We start from the raw sequence: 22,500 nt of genomic DNA, 5'->3' as shown, positions 1-22,500 counted from the left end.
CGAAGTAAAAGTTACGAGAGGAGTCACAGTGTTGATATTCGGAAAGATACATTTCTCGAGAATTTATTTTAGTAAGAACCGCAAAGAGAATAAAATGCAATTGGACCGAATGTAAATATCTGAATAGCAGTTAATTTTACAGCCTTTATTTGATTTTTCCCTTTTCAGTAGAGGAGTAGTGCCGTCAGTGCACCGACTACTTGAGGTTCTTTGCAGCGTGCCCTCGGCCCCTAGCTACAACACCTTTCATTCCCTTTACTGTACTTCCTTTGATATTCTCTTCCACCTTTTTTTCCATCCTCTCCTAACAATTGATTCATAGTGCAACTGCAAGGTTTTCCTCCTGTTACACATTTCAAACCTTTTATTGTCATTTAGGTCCTAGTACTTGGCCTTTGGCCTAAATTCTATATTCAATTCAATTCAGTTTCAATTCAGTTAAAATTTATTGATGTGATTTAGTTTTCCCGCCATTCTGGTACTTGAATCTTCCTTCTTAATTGAACTTTTGTAAGCTTCGTTTAGAGTTAAGATTTATTTTCCATTAGAACAGTTCTTAGGAATCACAACGGAGAGATGATTTTCATGACGAATAATCGTATCATTTCTAGCCTACAATATGTTGTATTTAACCTTTCGACACTTATGTGTTTTTTCTTCTTTTTCCTTTTTATAGGTTAATCATTTCCATGTAATTATTACACTCATTCTAGTTTTAGAAGCAAATCGTCTAGAATAAATGGCGTGTAAAATATTGACCTTAGAGCATTATTATTCAATTTCAGAAAATTTTCTTCCCAGCCACGCGTCGTAATTTGGAAAACGACATTCGTGCAAATATATTGTTGCTCAATGTGTGGAAAAGATTAGAATATACGGTGATATTTTCTATATATGCTGAGGGTCATCCTAGGCTCAGGTATACAAACATCATATATGCTTATATATATATATATATATATATATATATATATATATATATATATAAAAATCAGCTAAGTTTCAAAAGTTATAGTAAAGATATCTTCGATCATAAAACCAATATCTATCGTTCTTCCCATCCCGTCAAAATACGGACAGCACGTATGGAAAAAGAAAAAAAATCGCTATTAATTCTTCATGGAAGCACATGGAAAGAGATCGTAACGATGACGACACAGACATCCACACCTAAACAGACTCTCACAGACAGTTAATATCTAAAAGTGCGAGCATTCGTGTCAGACACAGAAGGTTAGTGTCTTCTGATGTCTGTGTTTTGGATGCTGTAACGCTCTTGGTTTAACCTCGGTTCCATTAGGTGAAATCTTTCCTATACGCTGGTTGTTGTATTCCATGCTGTCTAGTGGCCTTCCCACCCTGCTCATATCACCACAAGCCAACCCCTTCCCCCACCTTACCCCCACCCTCCTCCTATCCCCCCGTCCCACACCCCCGTCCACATCCTTCCTCTCCACCACCAGTAGAAACTTTATCGTTACCCTTTTCGGATCTTTACTAGATAGTTACCCCAACAAAGTTCGTGGGTCGTGATGTACGGCTAACATTTAGTCTTTTGTTTATGTTTTTACGGTAATCCCCAACGGGCTTGTACTAAGCACGCTGCAAAGGTTGATGCAAACCCGCTTAAAACCCTTTTATGGGGTCACTTTCTTGGAAAGACCCCCCCACTTTCCGATTGCTCACGTCTTTTAAAGGCTTGTTTCAAGTTTCAAGAACGCGCTCTCTTTCGTTCTGACACGAATGAATGCACCTCAAAGCCTACAGCATTTTATACGAAGAATGTTGCAAGGAAAACTGAATTACTCCTAACGCGTTCTGGTACATCTTTTCACACCTTATTATTTCTCATAAGCACTCAGATTGTTCTGCCTGATAAAGATCCATTCTATTCTGACTTTCAAGATCCTACTATCATATTTCTCTCTAAATAAAAAAAAAAATGGTTTCCCATAATCACACAGATTTTTCTGCCTGACAAAGAATCTTTCTATTCTGACGTTCAAGATCCTACCATCATAATTCTCTAAAGAAACAAAAGAGGTATGAAAAAGAAGGGTCCCACCAAGATGCTCCCAGTGCTTTCCTAATCTATTCATAACTAATCATTTTCCTCTAAATAAGAGCACGTCATATAAGGAAGAGAAATTCCATCACAATAACGACGAGTTAGATAGAAAATCTTTTATGTTTTTAAGAAACGTTTTAGAAATGTTCCAAGCGCGAAGCAAATCTGGGACTGATTTTTGTGGCTTTGTAAATGATTTTAATACCGTTAATTTGGAATTCCTGTTAATCTAGGAATTATTTGTATTCTGATAGGTAACGGGATTCTTTGCGTAGATTCATGTTATATTGGTCTTATTTTTATTAAGGCTAATTTTAAGTCCACAAATCAGCCGCAGACTGCTACGTTCGAGATAAGCAAAATAATGAATTGCGAAGTAGATTTCCTACGGTGAAAAGGCATAGCTGATTTGCTTCATTTAGCTGCTGGATAAACTCGTGTGTTTTAAGATCTTGCCTGCTCCCATACGTCAAAGAGAGAGAGAGAGACTGGCATTATTCACGTTTCAATCGTGTTTTCATTAAATGTCATTAGGGAAGAATTATCATATCAGACACACGTTGTCAAGTAGATTTCTTTTAATGACATTATGTAACTGTGCAGTTTTAATGGATATACAGTAATAGTTTCCATAATTGATAGGAATAAGTCCAGATAATGATAAAATAGAAGAGTTCTTGAATAGTTTTTTCCTTGATAAGTTTACCTCCTTTTGTTCCCTTCATGGTTAGGGATTATTCGTTTTCATCAGGCCTGGGCTATTTAGGGGTATTAGGATGTCAGTGTTACTTACGTTGTGTATTTTAAGACTGCAGTAGTCCTCTAGCGAAAGGAGGTCTACGTCTGATTAGGGACACAATCTACAACTCATAATCATAATAGAAAAGAATGTTAAAGAAAAGTAATTTTATATCGCAATAGGACACTCTCTCTCTCTCTCTCTCTCTCTCTCTCTCTCTCTCTCTCTCTCTCTCTCTCTCTCTCTCTCTCTCTCTCTCTCTCTCTCTCTCTCTCTCTCAAGTTTCGAATTTAATATTTTATTTGTTATTCTGAAATCCAGCAGCCCATGAAAATTTAGTATTCCAAGGATTATGCAGCATGAAAATGAACCAAGAGGAATAAATAAAAAGATTTCATTATAAAACTATTTTTTCGGAGCCAAAATTGGAAACCATAGTCAGTAAACTTTTTTTGGCATCCCTGCCACGAGACTTGTTTTTCAGTTTTAATTTAGCATTTCTTTGGTGTTAGAAATGGGTCTTGTTTGGTAAACAGATATTATGAGGTGCCTGATCTGTGAAGCCTCGTTAGTTTTGTTCAATATTAAGATATAATAAAAAAAAGTAAAGAAAAAAAAGTTATATGGTGATTCAAAATAAACGCATTACTGCTGGTGTAAGGGAATCTTGACCTAACCTTGGAATGGAAACCATCACTGTCTATTTAAGGAAACCTTAAACAAACCTTTGGTTAACTCCCTGTATTAAATCTGGCATTATAGCATGTGGCATTGGCTCTTTGGAATAGAGCTTGTCCCGCTAATTACTAGGAGCGAAAGAAGGAAATTCAAATATAGTGATTTACCCTACCAATCGGGATTTGCAGACGAGATCAAACTAGTAATCGGCAGATGCGAAAAGAAAACAGTTAAGTGGTAGATGGAAAAGTTATTTAATCATCTACTCGGGTAGAAAAGTCTACCGTAATCTACCTATCGACCTGACATTGCGGTGAGAATCTTCTGACTTATCGAATAAGTCGATTTACCAATCAAAACATTCGAAAGAAGGCTAATCTACCAATCGTAAGATAGGAAATCGTTTATACTACGTGATATGGAAAATGAAAAGGTTCGGACTTTGACCTCGCAGTATCGCTACTTGTATATATAAATGCTCTCCTGAAGAGAGAGGAATTGTAAAACCTCTCGATACTGCCTACAGCACATCAAAACATTTGCACTTGTACACGGAACAAAACATACTCCTCTATTCTATACACACAGAAACTGTCTTTGTATGCGTGTGTGCGATTATGCTGCCAGCATAGAAAAGCATACATGCATAAAAGACGAATGTATAATATGTATACATATATGTATTATATACATATACATAAAGGCGTATATCATAATATCATCATGACCTTTTAATTATATCTTTAGTTACAACATCAAAAACACGTTTATCGGTAAGTCAGCGTATATATATATATATATATATATATATATATATATATATATATATAATATATATATACCGTTGACAACAACTACTCCTAGACTACTCCAAAAAGTTAATCTCTTATACAAATATGGACGAAAAACTTACACAGACTTACAAGTACGAGAAAAAAAAAAGGGGGAGCAATAAGGTCTTGCTCATTGACCGAATAACGAAATATAAACATCCATGTATTATATGCTAAATATCCATTACTGATTTCCTATAAATAATTCCTGATAATTCATTTCATAGGCTGGCGAATCTACTCAACTCCTGCTAACCGTAATTCCTAAGTACTGAAGTGCTATTATTTAAGGTTCAGTAGATCACAGGGAAGTCCTTTTTTTGTTTTGGGGGAAGGCTGCTGTTCAGTTGTGCTGCTGCGCCGCCGTCAGCGTGAGTTTCTTACGAATGGACTTTTTTTAAAATACCGAAAATACATTTGTGACATAGGAGAGGATATAACCGAAACATTAAAATGATCGTGTGTTTTTCCGTAAGGTGGATAGTTGCAACATCCATCACTGCGTCATCTCAAATGGGAACTTCACGATAATGCAACCACTCCGTTTTCCATAAATAAAATCCCGAACGCTCATGAATAAAACCCGTTCAGAGAGTCATATATCGAGCTGCTACTTATTGGCTCAACTAAAGCAACTTCCAGTTATCATAAATAACAAACTCCTTCTGGTTGTCACAAACAAAACTTCCTGTCGTTGGAAGCAAAACTACTTACGGCTGTTGGGAACCGTATGTACTATTGCGTTTAGCAGCAGCAAATTCACTCTTAATTGTAACAAAATCATATCAGTGTCCAATAGTGAAGGTAAGCGTATTCAATTCTTAAAATTCTATATGTTATCATTAAATAAGAGTGAACGTCTTTTAACAAGTTTAACGTGTTTTTTCCTGTGACCATTAGTAAGAAACTCATTACCGATGTGTGCAGAACACTTTAGAGTTTAATTTTAATGGACGTACTTCTTCTGCATCCTAATAGAATTAATATAAGAGTTCTTAGCTCGACTGACTCGCGTCTAGATTCCGTCTACTTAAGAATAAAAATCTATAAACTTACTCGAAGGATGATAAAGTTTATAAAGACTAATTAACGTGCTCTAAGCCACTAAGCGTTATACACTTGAAAACACCTGCGAAGATATTTATTTAATTATTTTAGAATCTCCCAATATGCTGTTTTTGGTTTATTTTTCAATATTTCCCCAGTTGTCATAATCGATAGTACAAGTAAGACATTGTTTATTTTACTTTGAAATTGGTCTGTCTTGGGTAAATATCTCTTTTGATTAACTGTCCGGTATTCCATTTATTAGATGTTAATACTACTACTACTACTACTACTACTACTACTACTACTACTACACTGTATTTATACACTGGTACTGTCATAGGCTTTTGGTTAATAACATGAAAGATGATTCTAAAGTTCAGTTTTCAAGGCAAATCTCTTCCCTCGTTTCCTATTTCAATGACTTTGGATAAGTGGCTGGTTTTAGTCACTGCCAAGATCAGTTTTGTCAACTACTCAGAAGTTTTACTGGGGAAGAAAAATAAGGAGAACGAGAGACACAGAGAGAAGAATGGAGGAAAAACAATGAGACTCGAAGGTTGTAATTCAGATTAATAATTTACGAAGATTGAGGCTTATGTACGTAATAGCAGGTGGGAAATGCAGTTAGCATCCGTCGCAATGTGATCGTAAGAAGCAAGCCTTTTGGGCGAATGAGATAGTTAACATTTTCTCACTCTTTCCGTCGGTTTTTCTTCCAGACATAATCACTGTTACCTCAGTTGTCCCTTTCATTACCCAGTTCCTTCCTGGCTTGACAGGTTATGATATTTATGATATAATAAGTCAAGAGAACGTCATGAGTTGAGAGGTATCGTTTCATTTTCCCGTTCTTCCTTCACTTGATAGGAATTACCTCATCCTTTCCTCTTCTCGTTTATGTTTCCATTTCAGAAATGAAATGTATTACCACTCGTATTTCTTGTGCCTGATCCTGGATCTAGCCTCCACCATCTTTATTTTTCTCTCACTTTATATAACCTTTGCTCTTTGATTATCACTACCTTATTTTCTTGCCGTATTGATATGGACAGCTGCTTTCTTCTGTCTCTCTATTTTCACTCATATATTACTGCTCTTTCACTCCCCATTTGAAAGGCATCACCACGTTTTCACTCTCTGACTTGAGGTAGCCACCACATTCATCCTTATTTTCTTATCGCTTATTTGATTGACAATGACACCACGAGATCACTTCCATCAGCGTGTTTTTTTTCCAGAGATTTTCATCTGACAAGTCTTTTCTTCCATGACGTGATAGGACAGCGCCACAATCTTACACTGCATTTATCTTCCTTGCATAAACAGGGCCGACCTCATTTTCTCCTTAATAGATGGCAGCCTGTTACCGTCTTTCTTCTCTCGGTAATTTTCCTTGCATGATAGGGATTGCCAGTGCCTTCTCCTTTCTGATATGACGGGAACCACAATATTCTTCAATTTTCCGTAGCTTTCCTCAAATGAAAATACCAGATTCCTCTTCCGTATTATTTTCCCAGAACGGTGAATTCTACGTTCTTTCCATCCTTACTGTTTTATTCCTTTCTTGCTTGACGGTGATTACATTTCTAACTTGGTCTTATCCTTCCTGCTGTACTGTATATGTATTAGTCTTACTGTAGACCTCCAACATTCATATTCTCGTAGGTTACTGTACTGTCTCAATATAACTTTAATGGCGACCTCCAGACTTCATGATTTGTTAGACGATGGCCCTGAAAATCTAATTACAGCATTTAAAAGTAATTTTTTTTTTTTGCTTTTCTGTGACTTGACAAAGACTGATGCATCGTTTCTCCTCTTTCAGCTTCCCTTCCTGATGTGAATGAGGTCCTCTTCTTTGAATTTTCCCCCCAGGGTTTAATTGTCAGCCCAGTTCATAACCCTGAAGCTCTCGTCAGTTGTTATATGTCTCTCCTAGTCCAGATTCCTTCTTATTTTATTTCACATTTCCACCGAAACTACTGACCCTTAAAATCTTTCATTAATTTCTATATATATATAATATATATATATATATATATATATATATATATATATATATATATATATATATATATATATATATATATATATATATATATATATATATATATATATATATATATATATATATATATATATATATCATATATATATCTATATATATATATATATATATATATATATATATATATATATATATATATATATATATATATATATATAATATATATATATATATAATATATATATATATATATATATATATATATATATATATATATATATATATATATATATATATATATATATATATATATATATATATATATATATATATATATATATATATATATATATTTTTTTTTTTTTTGTGGTTCCCTTTGTGCCATTTTGTCTTTGTATGACATATCTCTCTGACTGGACACTGACTGTCACGTTCTTTCTACAATATTAATGTTTGCTCTCTCGTGTAAATGTTGACACATTCTGTTCCTAGACGAAGATTGCAAGAGTTCTTGTCTTCTCAATTTATTGCCAATATTTATTTGACAGCTGATGTCAGTGTAATTTATAGCATAAATTTGAATAGCGTCACTTATACCTCGCAGTATTTTCCATCCCTGATTTGCTGGATGACTTCTTTTATTACCGCTCTTATTATCTCATTTATTATCTCACTAAATCATCTCTGTGACGTGATCGGAGCTTGCTACCTCTCTCTCTCTCTCTCTCTCTCTCTCTCTCTCTCTCTCTCTCTCGAAGTAATTTTGCTCTATTTTCCTCACATTTTGTTATAAATTCTCTGTATTCCTCGAGACCTGACATGGACTGTCAATTTTCTTCGACTTTCCATTGTTTAGACGGGGTTACGACAGGTCTTGACTCTGGGTCGGTATCGCCGTGAAATTTTTTATTTTGCCTACCATAACTAAATTGAATGACACCCCTCTTTTACCGTCTTTCCTGCCCTTAACTCGATGGGAAGTATGTCATTCACTCGCACGATTTCCTGTCCCTTATTTGATGGGAAGTACCTCGTTCTCCCCTCATCGAGTTCTCTTCCTTATTTAATGACTCTTCTTTCTCCAAATTCTTGCCTCTCTGTTTCTCGATGTTACTTGATGTTATCTTCTGTATTTTTAGTGTTTTTGGTTTTATTCAGTGTCTCAGCGACATCGATTCTTTGACAATTTTACCCTGTAGTGGAGTTTCTTATATATATATATATAATTTTTTTTATACTTCCCTATTTAATGTAGCCTTTATCATCAGTACTTTTGTCCTTTTCATCTTGTCCACGTTCCCCGCACCAAATCATGATTAGTAGAGATGATCTGATTGTGCCACACTGATATTTTTGACATGTAGTAGTGCAGAGGACCACATCTATTTATTTTCAGTATGGAAAAGGAACAGTGGCTGGGACTTTAATTTTATGTTATTATGTAGAATGAGATGTGTTTGTCGTATAGATATTAATTAGATCAAAATGTCCTCATCGCTTGAGTCACTTAAACGATGAAGAAATCCACTACGATGTCAGTCTAAATTCATGTTAAAGATATCTACAAAACGAGAAATTTCGAGAATCTGTTATATTTCCCCTTATTAATCTTAGATTGACAAGGAGAATTGAGTAGGTTCTCGGAAGTTCTTGCTTTTTTATGTCTTACATATATATTGACGCCATTGTTGTTGATTTCTTCACGATGTTAATTGATTTAATTTGGTGTCTCGTTCACTGCCAGACTGAAATTCCATTTAAAATCACACGACGCCGAGATCTTTCTTTCTTTCTGTGTTCCTTTTTTAAATTGATGAATGAGCCCCGTGTCTCAGTAATAGAATAACACCTCTTTGTACAATACCTTTGTTATTTGGACAGCCTACAATCAGGATTTTTCAATTTTGGTTTTTGTGCCATGAAGAATTTTTTCATTTTTCATATTTTTGAGTTCAGCGATTTGTAAAAAGGCGTTCAAGACGCTCGCTAACTTTTTAACCTGTAAAATGTAAAAGTTAATGTGCGTAATGCTTTCTACCGAAGTCTTGGTTTAGTGACGTAAGTACACGATGAAGAAGCTATTTAAACTATTCTCACTGTTTGGTTTTCGTTTAAAAATAATTTCACACCAACATAATCATCTTTCAGTTATTTCAAGACGAAGCCTGAGGCCATCATATATAGATATATATATATCTATATATATATATATATATAGATTATATATATATATATATCTTATATTTATTTTCTCCTCTAACAACGAATGCACAGAAAGCGGTACCAGACGTCTCCGAATTTCATTTTATTTTGTTTCATTTTCTGCGTAATAACTAAGAAAACCAAGTAAATACGACATAACTTCAGCTGATGCATCTCATTTCAACTCTTTCCAATTTGCCACGAATGACCTCATCGTGCAAATGCCACATTAATTGTTCAAATTTGGAACGACCGAAAGAAATATTAATTATCCTTTTTTTCTGGGACAATTTCACCATATTTCCAGATATGACAATTTATTTGACGTCATTTAAGTTTGTATGAACCTTTTCACAATGGAAATGATAACAAAACTTTTTATAATGAGATTTTGAGGTTCTTTTCATAATTGTGCAGATATATAGACAACTTTCTGTTTATGTTCACACATCTTTCGAAATGTTCACATTTTTCTAAATATTTTCACATTTTCTAAATATTTTCACATTTTTAAAATTATATTTTCGCACTGTTTACACTGTTTGTCACTCTGTTTATTTTATATATATCTTGGAATGAAACCAGTCACCATTACATATTGTTTGCTGATGTACAAAAGCAGCTAAACCGAGTCTATTTGGAAGGTGAGAAGCTGTCTAAACTACACGGTGCAGATACAAGATTGATTAAGAGCTAAAACAGTTAATACATACTACATACATGCATAGGTACACACACACACACACACACACACACACATATATATATATATATATATATATATATATATGCATATATGTGCACGCATATATAAATATATATATATATATATATATATATGTCTATATATGATATGTCACTAGTATGTACTTATATATATATATATACATATATATATATATATATATTATATATATATATATACACATACGTACATACATATGATATGATATGCATGTAAGATATACATACATATTGTGTATATGTTGTGTACGGTGCACGTACCTATATACAATATTGCTGGCGGACAGACATAAATGTTACTGGAGATATTTCACTTGATGACAACACTGTCAGCATCTTCACCATCATCTCGTTATTTTTCCTTTATTAGTTATTTACCCTTTGCTAGTCAAGAAAGCAACGACAAAAATTCAATTTCCAGTGTCTTTCCAGAAGGCATATACCGGAAGAAGAGGAGAAAGAATGTGTAAATGGTATCATAAGTCTTTATGACTTACTACTCGACATGTCTCTAGCCTAGAGTATTTCAAATTCACCCACCTTTTACAGTAAAACCCCACCGTGCAATCGGTTTTGAGTGCCGACCTGTTTTGCTCTCAAAATGGTTTGGATTGCTTGTACTCCATTACTTAAGCACAAGAGTAAAAGAGAGTTTCTTCAGTTTATCGAAATATGGGGAATTTGGACTGTATAAGTTCTTGGAAAAGCATAGCCTACATACTCCACTCATATATGTATATGTATATATATGTAATATATATATATATATATATATATATATATATATATATATATATATATATATATATGTTTCTCTTTCCTTCGTGGCATTTGTCTTTATAAATATAAAATATATATATATATACTATATATATATATATATATACTTATAAGGGGGGTAACTTACCTTGAAACGAAAGTACTTAGCATCGCATTGTATCAGTCTTTCCTTCGTGTCTAACTTTGTCGGTAAAATCATCACGTTTTTGCCTTTTCGTGAATTAAAAATCGTATGTATATATATATATATATATATATATATATATATATATATATATATATATATCTATCACTACATATATACCTACAGTGACTAGTTGCCATTTTTATAAATTAAACGAACTTACGTACGCATGTCTCTTAACCAAAATCCTTGCACAACTAAAAAAAGAAAGAAAAAAAAAAAACATATGAATCTCTTCCGCTCCACGGGAAAAACAGATGATCTGTTTTGTCATTGATTCTCCTTTACCTCTTAATCCCCAAACTAACCTTATCAATTGCTCATTCGCGTTATTTGAAATTCTGATTGCATTATCTGACGTGTAATAGAGCCTAAGCTCCAATTTACTGGATAACTCTAGTATTTGTGAAGGAATGAGGCCTTGTTAATTTATTCATTCATTTTTTTTCTTTTTCAATAAGTGGGAACTCTTCTTTCTGTATTTCCCTTTAACTCCTCTTATTTCTTCCTAATGAACACCATAATATTCTTTGGAAGCTTGAATTTCAAGTCAGTGGCCCCTGTGGGTTTGTTCCACATGAATAGGTTTCATCGTCTGAATAATAATAATAATAATAATAATAATAATAATATTCATATTTTGAATCGAGAAAAGTTTACTCCACAGGAAAAGACAGCCATTGAATTTTGGGTGCGTTTGGGCTATGCGTCGTGAACCCTTTCCAGTGTAACACCGTCGGGAATGTCATCAACAGAGCAACTGACTGTGATAAACGCAGATTTACTTTGCTCCAGACTTTCCAGTGAAATTCAGCCTTCAGCAACCAAGGCGTACCTAGCACTTCCAGCCGTGCTATTGCTCAGGGGCGAAGCCCTTCAGAGCTCAGCCGTGGTGACGTTTTTCTCCTGGAAGCAGTAAGGCATCTGGACGCCGTGAGAGCACTGGGAGAGGACGTCGATGTTCCTGATGATGGACACCGTCCCTACCACGAAGGACACGACGCCGAAGAGCGCCACGCCCCAGGCGGGAAGCTTGGCTCGCGTCCAAAGGCCTCCTTCTTCAAGGCGGATGTAGCTGAAGGCTGGCAGGATGTAGGCTAGGGGAACAGCGCACATTATTCCCTGTAAGGATGGCAGAGGAATTTAGCGGCATGGTGTATTCAGTTTTAAATGTTTAGATTCTGGAAATGAATTATAGTTATCATTGTTGCTGTAATTTACAAAGTTGAGTCTTGAAATGTAAAAATTTGATGATTTATTTTATAATAATGATACTAATAAAAATAGCTGTGTCCACGGCATTTAATGTATAGAGTCTTCTCTATTCGTCTAACAATCTTCTTGCCGTCAGCATGTAGCTGGTAGGCGTGGTTGCTTAAGGACATATACAGATGTTTGTTGCCTGAGATATATTTCCTCTAACGTGTCGACAGCGCACTAGCGGTCAGCTATGACAGCCAATAAGTGAATGAATTGGGATACATTCATTGCTTTTGCAGTCTCATAGCTGACTCTGCCAGTGCGCTGTCGACACAGCAGAGGAAATTCACCTAGGACGACAGAGATCTCGATATGTCCTTAAGAAACTTGATCTATCAGCTGCTTACTGACGGAAAGATGATTGTTCGACGAATACAGAAGATTCTCTACAAATTAAATGTGAAAACAGCTATAATTTTCAACGCTACTCCTCTCGTAGAAGGTCTCTTCCCTATAATAATAATAATAATAATAATAATAATAATAATAATAATAATAATAATAATAATAATAAATGATTATGTTGTAAGTTTTAACTGTGACATTCATATGCATTATAAGAATCCCATACGTCATCGCTGTCATCACCATCATCATTATTATTATTATTATTATGAGACCTTCTAGTAAGAACGACCGAAGAGACTAGAAGCGAGGAACGCCCTCCACTCACGTTCAGCTCGAGCACGATCCCCAGGCAGTCGGTGGTGAAGGAGAACAGCATGCAGAGGATGGCGATGAGAACGGAGAGAACGGCGTGGCGGAAGAACGGCTGGGGCTGGTAGTCCTGGAAGAACGCTGTCTCGAGGACGTCCCTGGCCACGAAGCACTCGATCGGGAACGTCAGCAGGATGGTGACGGCGAAGAAGCCCCGGCACACGTTCATCAGGTCGTCTCCCCAGCAGTAGTTCTCGAAGATGTCGCCTGCGGGGGTTGCGGGTGGGGGGAGGGGGTGAGAGAACGGAGGTATTATATCGGAATGATCTTGATATTGTTGGTAATTGAAAGGCACATATGGTTAAAGACAGGGTTTTGTTACTGAGACAAGTTGCTTTGGATCTTGCACTCCCAGATTCAGTGCTTTGTCTTCGAAGTTATAGGTTATTCAGATCAGAGTCGGGAGATATAAGTTGAAATAAAGACAAAGGATTGAACAAAAATAGTAATAACAGGGTATGCCTAATTGTTCATTGCAGTACTCGTCATCGCACCTGAGATTATATAATGTGTCAACGGTCATTTCACTTGAATAGAAAGCTTAAGGTTTGTGAGATCCGCTTGAATTCTACCATAGTTAGCACATCCAAAGTCTAAATAAAGAGGGAGGGTTGAATCTAGTACAAACTCACAGCTGAAGCAAAACCTTGGAAATCTGGTTAAATTCTCAATTACACACACACACACACACACACACACACACACACAAGTTAGTTCATGCGTCCATCCGTTTTCTATCCCTTTAATCAAAATCTCTTTTGAAGACTTTTCTACTTTCTTACAATTCCGCGATTTTATTTTCAAGAGGCACTTTTAATCGGTAGATGATATACTCCGGTACGGTTTGTTTCTGAATTTGTTAGAAAGAAAGATTACTCGCGAACTGATCAATGGCTTTTGATGAAACTTGGCGAAGATTTTCATTGGCTAACATTTCTAGGTGGTTTAGTCTTTTTGCATCACCCAGCTAAAGTTTGTCACGTGTTGGGAGTGACTCGGTGATTTTTTCCAGCAAATTCCATATCAATCCAATGACATGTTCTTGTGATATTTTATTCAATCACTGACGCTCAGACAGACACAGATAATGACCTATTAGGTATATAATCAACGGAATTGGAATTTTCTGCTTAATATTTGTCCATAGCGTGTAGGGTTGCTTACCACGGACAGTCTTCAAAAGAGATTTTGATTAAAGGGAAAGAAAACGGATGGACGCATGAACTAACTTTTGTGTGTGTGTGTGTAATTAAGAATTTAACCAGATTTCCAATGTTTTGCTTCAGCTGTGAGTTTGTACTAGATTCAACCTTCCCTCTTTATTTAGACTTTGGATGTGTTTGAGTTCATTACCTGTCTTCATTAAGTCATGATAAGAACATCGCTTGGCTGCTCACGTGACAGACCAAATCATTATTTCTGGCAACGAAATTAGACCGAGTGCATGCTCATAGTCATTCCTGTTATTTGTGTTTCGTTTGTCTATCTATTCAGAAGGCACCTCAAAGGATGGAATAGTAAAGATTTTGAGAGGCAGAATTAATAAAACAAAATTTACTTGGGCTACAAGATGTCTCAAATAGTTTTTGAAAGATTTCATTGCACTTTTTTGAAGGGATGGCCAATAGTGATTTGACTGAATTTTCCCATATATATATATATATATATATATATATATATATATATATATATATATATATATATATATATATACATACACACGCACACACACACACACACACACACACACATATATATATATATATATATATATATATATATATATATATATGTGTGTGTGTGTGTGTGTGTGTGTGTGTGTGTGTGTGTATGTAGTATATATAACAATTCTTATTGGATCGTCGCAAGATGAAAATGAACTTTGTTCACTTAGCAGTGAAAGGATTGTCTGAAGACTGACGATTTGCATTTGAAATTTTTATTCTAATACGCTTTTATCGACGTACTAGAATATTGTAGCTGTTTGCCAAAAGATGAATGATGATGTCTTAACACCGCGCGGTGCCTTCATTTTTCCTCCAAAAGGCCGTGAGAATGAGCGATGAAGTTGACTGACTACGATCATTATGGTGAGGCTGAAGTTTTTTCACGCCATCTTTCAAGTTGCCATTAATTATGCTGTCAGTGGCACAACGCGCGCACGCGCGCTCCAGGGATTGCTCTTCTTTGAATTCACGGTTCTCGTTTCACTGTAGGTCGATATTCTATCTGTCTACATGTCCATTTTTTCACCTTAAGCTGTGACTCCTAACGGGAGAGGTTCACCTATTAGTTAAGTATATTTTAGTTTAACCAGACCACTGAGCTGATTAACAACTCTCCTAGGGCTGGCCCGAAGGATTAGACATTTTTACGTAGCTAGGAACCAATTGGTCACCTAGCAACGGGGCCTACAGCTTATTGTGGGATCCGAACCACATTATATCGAGAAATAAATTCCTCTGATTCCGCGTTGGCCCAGCCAAGAATCGAACTTCGGACCACCGGATTGGTAGCCGAGTGCGCAAACCACTCGTCCAACGAGGAACTAGGTTCACCTATAAAAGGAATTACCTTTTATTTGTCGTTTTTAGGGAAATCGCGTTGAGATGCCATTTGACTTTCTTTGTCGGTCACCCATACAAGTACTGACCACTCCCATCTTTGAAGACAATTCGATATGTTAAGATTCACTCCTAAATTTATGTACATCAAACACTACAAAATCTCAGAACTGACCCCATTTTGACTATTTATCCTCAACATACTTTCTGTGTCTGGGTAAACATTATTTCTACACCCTTTCCAGTTCCGTAAAGTCCTGTTTTTCCTCTGTTTCATGAAACGCCAAAACATCTTTTATTTCACTAAACGTGTATTTAGTTTCACGTCCTTAACATTCGGGCGTACGAAAATTAAACATCATTTTCTTCATCTTTTATTGAACCAAAATGTTGGCGTTCACTTGCTATGCATGAATCCGATGTCACTGTGATTTAATGTAAACTCCATGAACGAACCCTCCTCCACCCCCGCCCCGCCCCTCTAGCGGGTGTGGCTACCGTCCACAGTATGCCTTGTAAAGGTTACTGAGCATCCTTCCTGCCCCCAGCTGCTTTCCTTTCTTTCATTCAACTTTTAACTTTTATACGCTCCTTTCGGTTCTCCAATAATATAATAATGATAAAATCCGAGTGGGTCTTTCTGGTTACCGGGGCGGACAAACGGTAGGTGATCGGGAGGGTATGGGAGACGTGACGGACAGCGCCGGGTTCCAGCGCAGCCTAGCCCGCTCCATCAAGCTCGTCATAATGAATAATAATGATAATGATAGTTGGGACTTACCTTGCACGTGACCTGTGAAGGTGACATACCCTGACACGGCAAACCCCAGACTCAAGATGGCTGCAGAAACGATGGAGATGTGAGTTGTCTGTTGAGGGTCGAAGATGGTGCGGGGAAGAGTATTAAAGGCTAGATGAATTTATGTTATTAAGAGCGGTTTATGTACTTATAACAATGTTTTTTATCTTCATTGATCAGAAGTTGTTCCTCTCTCTCTCTCTTCTCTCTCTCTCTCTCTCTCTCTCTCTCTCTCTCTCTCTCTCGTTTGTTTGCGATAAATCCTACTCAAGTAGTTCCTGAATCCTTTGACTTGAAATAATAAGTAATCTCTCTCTCTCTCTTATATGTGCAATATCCCACTCTGGTAATTATTAAATCCCTTGACTTGAAATAGTAAAAAATTTAGTCTCTCCCTCTCTCTCTCTCTCTCTCTCTCATGTTTATATGCGATAAATCCTACTCAAGTATTTCCTGAAACCCTTGACTTTGAATAATAAATCTCTCTCTCTCTCTCTCTCTCTCTCTCTCCAAAACATTTGTTGATTCCCACTCAGACAGATGCTAAGTCCTTTGAGTTTAAACAGTGAAAGAGTAATTTCATCTATTCATCTTTTTCGCTTCTGATTTTGTTTTTTTTAATTGAAACGGTCCATACTTACTTTGTTCCATCTCTCTTGCGTATTATCGGCGAGCGATTCGTAAACCAGGAAACTCGAGTGGTGACACATGAAGGCGAAGCTCATGATCCCAACGGCCGACGCCAGATTCGAGCCTCCGAAACTAAAGGCGTCGCTTGTGGGGGGTCTGCGATAAGAAGGCATCAGCGTCATTCTTTCATTCTGATCAGTCTCGTACATGACAAAAGGCCATAGCTCCCAGCATCACTTATGATTGAAGAGTCATTTTTTTTTTCATAGTGGAAACAAGTCGTCAGTAAGGATATGTAGACGGGAGAGTGACTACTGTAGATTCACAGCATCCGTGCATTTGATGTCTAGGCCAGTTCCTTACGACGCTCTTGATTGGCTGATGATAAGCCAATCACAGGGCTGGTAACTCTCAGTCTCTCGAGAGAGTTCACATGGGTAGGATGTATGTTCCACCTCTCCCGAGGGATACTTTTGACAAAAGTATCCCTCAGGAGAGGCGGAACATACATCCTACTTAGGTGAACGCTCGAGAGAGACTGAGAGTTTCCAGCCCTGTGGTTGGCTTATCAACAGCCAATCAGGAGCGTCGTAAGGGACTGGCCTAGACATCAAATGCACGGTTGATGTGAATCTACAAAGTTTGGTGTAGATGTGATGATAGAGGAGAGAAACTGCAGAAGCTGATAAAAAATGTCTGAAAATGTTTGCAAGAGGGGAAAGATGAGAGTAAATGTGATAGAAAATCATTTAAGGGTAAATGGAACGAGGAAGATGGACCAATAATTATTATTGATTAGTTTTACATGAAGATGAGGATCATTGTTATCTTGGCATTCTTGGTTGGCTCTATTTATTTTCACAAATTAACCCGGTCGCATTTTTAACATTAGTTAGCTAGCGCTTCAGTGGCGTGGTTGGTATGGTCTTTGCCCGCCACCTCGGTGGCAGCGAGTTCGATTCTCGGGCATTGCATTGAGGGGTCAGAGATGTGTATATCTGGTGTTAGAAGTTCACTTTCGACGTGGTTCGGAAGTCACGTAAAGCCGTTGGTCCCGTTGCTGAATAACCACTGGTTCCATGCAACGTAAAAACACCATACAAACAAACATTAGTCAGCTGTCTGCGGTGATGCTGAAACCATATTGATACAAAATATTTTGCTTGGAAATAGTTAGGAGAACCCTGGCACGCTCTTTTGCAAAGGTCATGAATTTAGAGACACCCTCAGCATCGCTGCTTTAACAGTATTGTGTTCATGCATATTGAAAAATCTGTTGTCTGTCGGGAATGAGATATTCGCCAGTGAAGTTTCAGCTCTCAATATAAGCCAACTGAAGGGAAGTCCAGTAATTACCAGCGAGTCAAATTCTCTCTCCCTATCCCTCCTCCCTCACTCGATGCCTCCTACTCCTCGTCGAGGCCCTCTGTTTGAAGGAGGTTTTGGTAAAAATGTTTTAAAGGGATTTTATAAGGTCTTGGGAGGTGGAGAAGTTTTCATCACAGATAGTTGTCAAAAAAGAGAGAGGAGACGAGGAAGACTTAAGAAAATTCTCTGTTGGTAGAACGAAGGAGGTATCAGAAGTCTTTCGGTCTGGAAGGTGAATGGCGCCTCGTTTTGAGGGGGGCCGGGTTTGTTCGACGTGCTGCTGATGCTCCTTCTGTTTGGGAAGTCTGTGGAAATATTATACACAGGAAGCCCATCGACAAGTCAGCAGTTAAAGTATGAATGTGGCAGCGACCATTGTTAGATTTACTCTGGGTATATATATATATATAGTAGTATATATATATATATATATAAAGATATATATAAGATATATGTATAAATATATGCATATACATCTATATATATATAGATATAAATATATAATATATCTCTATAATATATATATATATATATATATATATATAAGCTATATGTGTAAATTATGGATATACATACATATATATATATGTATATATATATATATATATATATTATATATATCCTCTATATTAATATATATATTATATATATATATATATATATAAATTATATATATATATAAGCTATATGTGTAAATATATGCATATACATACATATATAATAATGTTATATATATATATATTATATATATATATATATAATATAGTATATATATATGGACGCATATATGTTTATATTTGCATGTATATATATAAAGTATGTGTATATGGACTATGTATTTATTTTTATATATATATTTATATATATGTATGTATATATACATATATGTATAGATATATAATAAGTTATAGTGTAAAAATATGCATACACACCCACACACACACACACACATATATATATATATATATATATAATATATATATATTATATATAGTATATATATATGTATGTATGCATGTACTATATAATATATACAGTATATAATTATATATATATGATATATATATATATATTATATATATATATATATATATATATATATATATATCTAATAAAAGGAGCCCATAAAAAACACTATTTTTGGTGTTTTTTTTTTTATAGGGCTCCTTTTATTAGATGGAACTCTGTTGTTACAGAAATTTTTGTTTTTACAGTCATATATAATATATATATATATATATTATATATATATATATCTATATATATATAGTATATATATATATATATATTATAATCGTAGGATGTCACTTACACTGTGTCCTTCATTTCGCCCAACTTCACCATCATAGAGATCATAATGAGGACGATCATGAGCACGGAGACGAGAGAGATTTTGGCCAGTCGGGTGATATTTCTGTTGGGGAAAAGAAAACGAAAACGTTAAGTGAATGAATGAATGGCTGAACTTCTATGAGATTCAGGGTCTCTGTAACACGGTTTTTTGGACTTTGCTCCTTGTCAAAGCATCGGATGTAGCTGAAAGTTGACATATGTATATTTTACAACCACACACAAATTTTGTCAGCATTATCAATAACCTAAACCCGATAGTTTTAATTTTTATAGAGTAAAAATGATCTAGCCGACGCCATGGCCAATGATTACGAGCCAAGAGTCGAAAAACATTCATTACGTAAGCAAGGTAAACACCTTTGACGAAATGTTGCCCCGCCCATCCACCAGACAGAAACTCCATCGGTTCTGAAACCCAAAGACTTTATGAATGGCGGAACGATACATAGATGTGGGTGGGGTATCAGTTGCTAGCGTAGTGCCGCAACAGTATAGCAAGTAATATACATGAATTAACGTTTAGGCCAACTGCTGGGATCCTTGAGGATCATTTTAGCACTTCTTACAACTACTCGAGAAATTTGATTTTATAGCCATGGTAGCCTTCAGTGTTATCCTGAATTATAACGAGGCCAAAGTGGGTGGAGCCTCATGGTTATCATTCTGACGATATTATTGGTGAAGGTTTAAAGCCAATATACGGTGCCGGCTATTTTTTTTTCAGTAAATAGGTAGAAATCCCAATAAAGTAAAAAATTTGCTTGACATTTGGATATAGCCAGGTTATCAAATCAAGCCTTGTCTACTATGTTTTTGAAAATTACCAACTATTCCCTACATCTTGTCAATCTGATTGTAACCTATAAAGTAGACTGTAATTTCTTAGGAAACCTATTTTGGGAGTTAGACTAATAATCGAAGTGTTTTTGTATTTATTAACATATTTTGTTAGTTTGTTCATTATGACATTTATCAGTGGAGAGGTTCCAGAGTTCATAAAGTTGTACTGCTGTACTTGTATTTAAATTTGTATGTCATCGTTGCCAGAGGTTTAGCCTTCGTTACGTATAGCCAATCATCCATCGAGAAAGAGGGAAGAAATGCTGTCATAAGTTACGTAACTAGTGCGTTCGAAACCTTTTCTCTGAGTAAGTTGGCCCGTCTTCAAAAAACGTCACTTTTACATTGTAAGTACCAAATTTATTCAACCTACGTACCTTACCTTACCTTACCTTACATCTTGTTCGGGTTGCCCCAGGTCCCTCAGTGTGAGGCACCTCTAATGTCTACCAGAGAGTTGCTAGTACATCTTCCGGTATATTTTGCATCTTCCAATTTGGATGGTCTGGGATGCAGTTTAGATAGTTGTCGAGCTTATTCTTACATCTACGCTCACTCCTGATATATTCCTCAGATGAGCTGGCAACGCATTGAATAAGACGCTGCATTATCGATGCTGGTGCGCCGTAGTGGATTAATGTCCTGTGTGCTTTCCTTATTTTTCCTGGTATAGTTTTTGGGCACTATTTAATCTACCTCTGCTTGCTCTTTCTGATATTTTAGTTCCATGATATTTTCTGCTATTCCTTCTATCTGTTCCATGCCTGAATTATCATGTAGCGTTCTCTTCTCCTTTCTAGACTATATAATTTTTAAGAATTGTAGTCTTTCCCAGTAGTCTAGGTCCTTAACTTCTTCTATTCTAGCTGTAAAGGACCTTTGTACACTCTCTATTTGTGCAATATCCTTTTGATAGTGTGGGTACCATATCATATTGCAATATTCAAGTGGACTACGAACATATGTTTTATAAAGCATAATCATGTGTTCAGCTTTTCTGGTTTTGAAGTGCCGTAACAACATTCCCATTTTTGCTTTACATTTTGCCACAGAGTTGCTATTTGATCATTGCATAACATGTTCCTATTCATCATCACCCAAGGTCTTTAACTGCTTCCTTATTTGTGATGGTCTCATTATTAGGTCCTTATATGCATATAGCTTTCTTTCTCTGTCCCGCCATAATTTATTGATTCAAATTTATCAGAGTTAAATACCATCCTATTTACCTCTGCCCAATCATATACTTTGTTAAGGTCTCTTTGTAGAGCGTTCCTATCTTCATCACAAGTAATTTCTCTACTTATTCTTGTGTCATCTGCGAAACTACTCACTACCGAATCCTTAACATTATTGTCTATGTCTTCAATCATAATAACAAACAGTATTGCAGCTAACACCGTACCTTGCGGCACACCGGATATTACCTTGGCTTCATCCGATTTCTCGTCGTTTGCAATAACTATCTGTTTCTGTTGTGTAAAAATTCTTTTAACCATCTTCCTACTTTATCCACGATATTGTGTTTTCTAATTTTCTTCGCCAATATTATTATGGTCTACTTTATCAAAAGCTTTTGCAAAGTCTAAATAAACCACATCTGTTTCATTTCCGCTTTTCATATTTTTGAATATGTTTTCACGGTGGACTAACAGTTGGGTTTGTGTACTTTTTCCGGGTACG

The 22,500-nt window shown here is 36.0% G+C and overlaps 1 protein-coding gene across 1 annotated transcript in view; it reads right to left on the bottom strand.

Moving 5' to 3' along the window:
- Positions 1-11,421: 11,421 nt before the first annotated feature.
- LOC135199842 (putative sodium-coupled neutral amino acid transporter 11) overlaps positions 11,422-22,500 on the bottom strand; it is a 203,011-nt gene continuing 191,932 nt past the window's right edge. Inside the window, exons 6-10 of the mRNA XM_064227980.1 lie at positions 19,937-20,038; positions 17,268-17,412; positions 16,609-16,696; positions 13,220-13,470; positions 11,422-12,408 (exon numbers count right to left, since the gene is read on the bottom strand). Coding sequence (XP_064084050.1) covers positions 12,163-12,408; positions 13,220-13,470; positions 16,609-16,696; positions 17,268-17,412; positions 19,937-20,038 — 832 coding nt within the window. The 3' untranslated portion in view covers positions 11,422-12,162. The remainder of the gene's footprint in view (positions 12,409-13,219; positions 13,471-16,608; positions 16,697-17,267; positions 17,413-19,936; positions 20,039-22,500) is intronic.

This window comes from Macrobrachium nipponense, chromosome 26 (genome assembly GCF_015104395.2).
Source record: "Macrobrachium nipponense isolate FS-2020 chromosome 26, ASM1510439v2, whole genome shotgun sequence".
NCBI lineage: Eukaryota > Metazoa > Arthropoda > Malacostraca > Decapoda > Palaemonidae > Macrobrachium > Macrobrachium nipponense.
The sequence above is the reverse complement of the archived record's forward strand: the minus strand, read 5'-3'. Positions and strand labels throughout refer to the sequence as shown.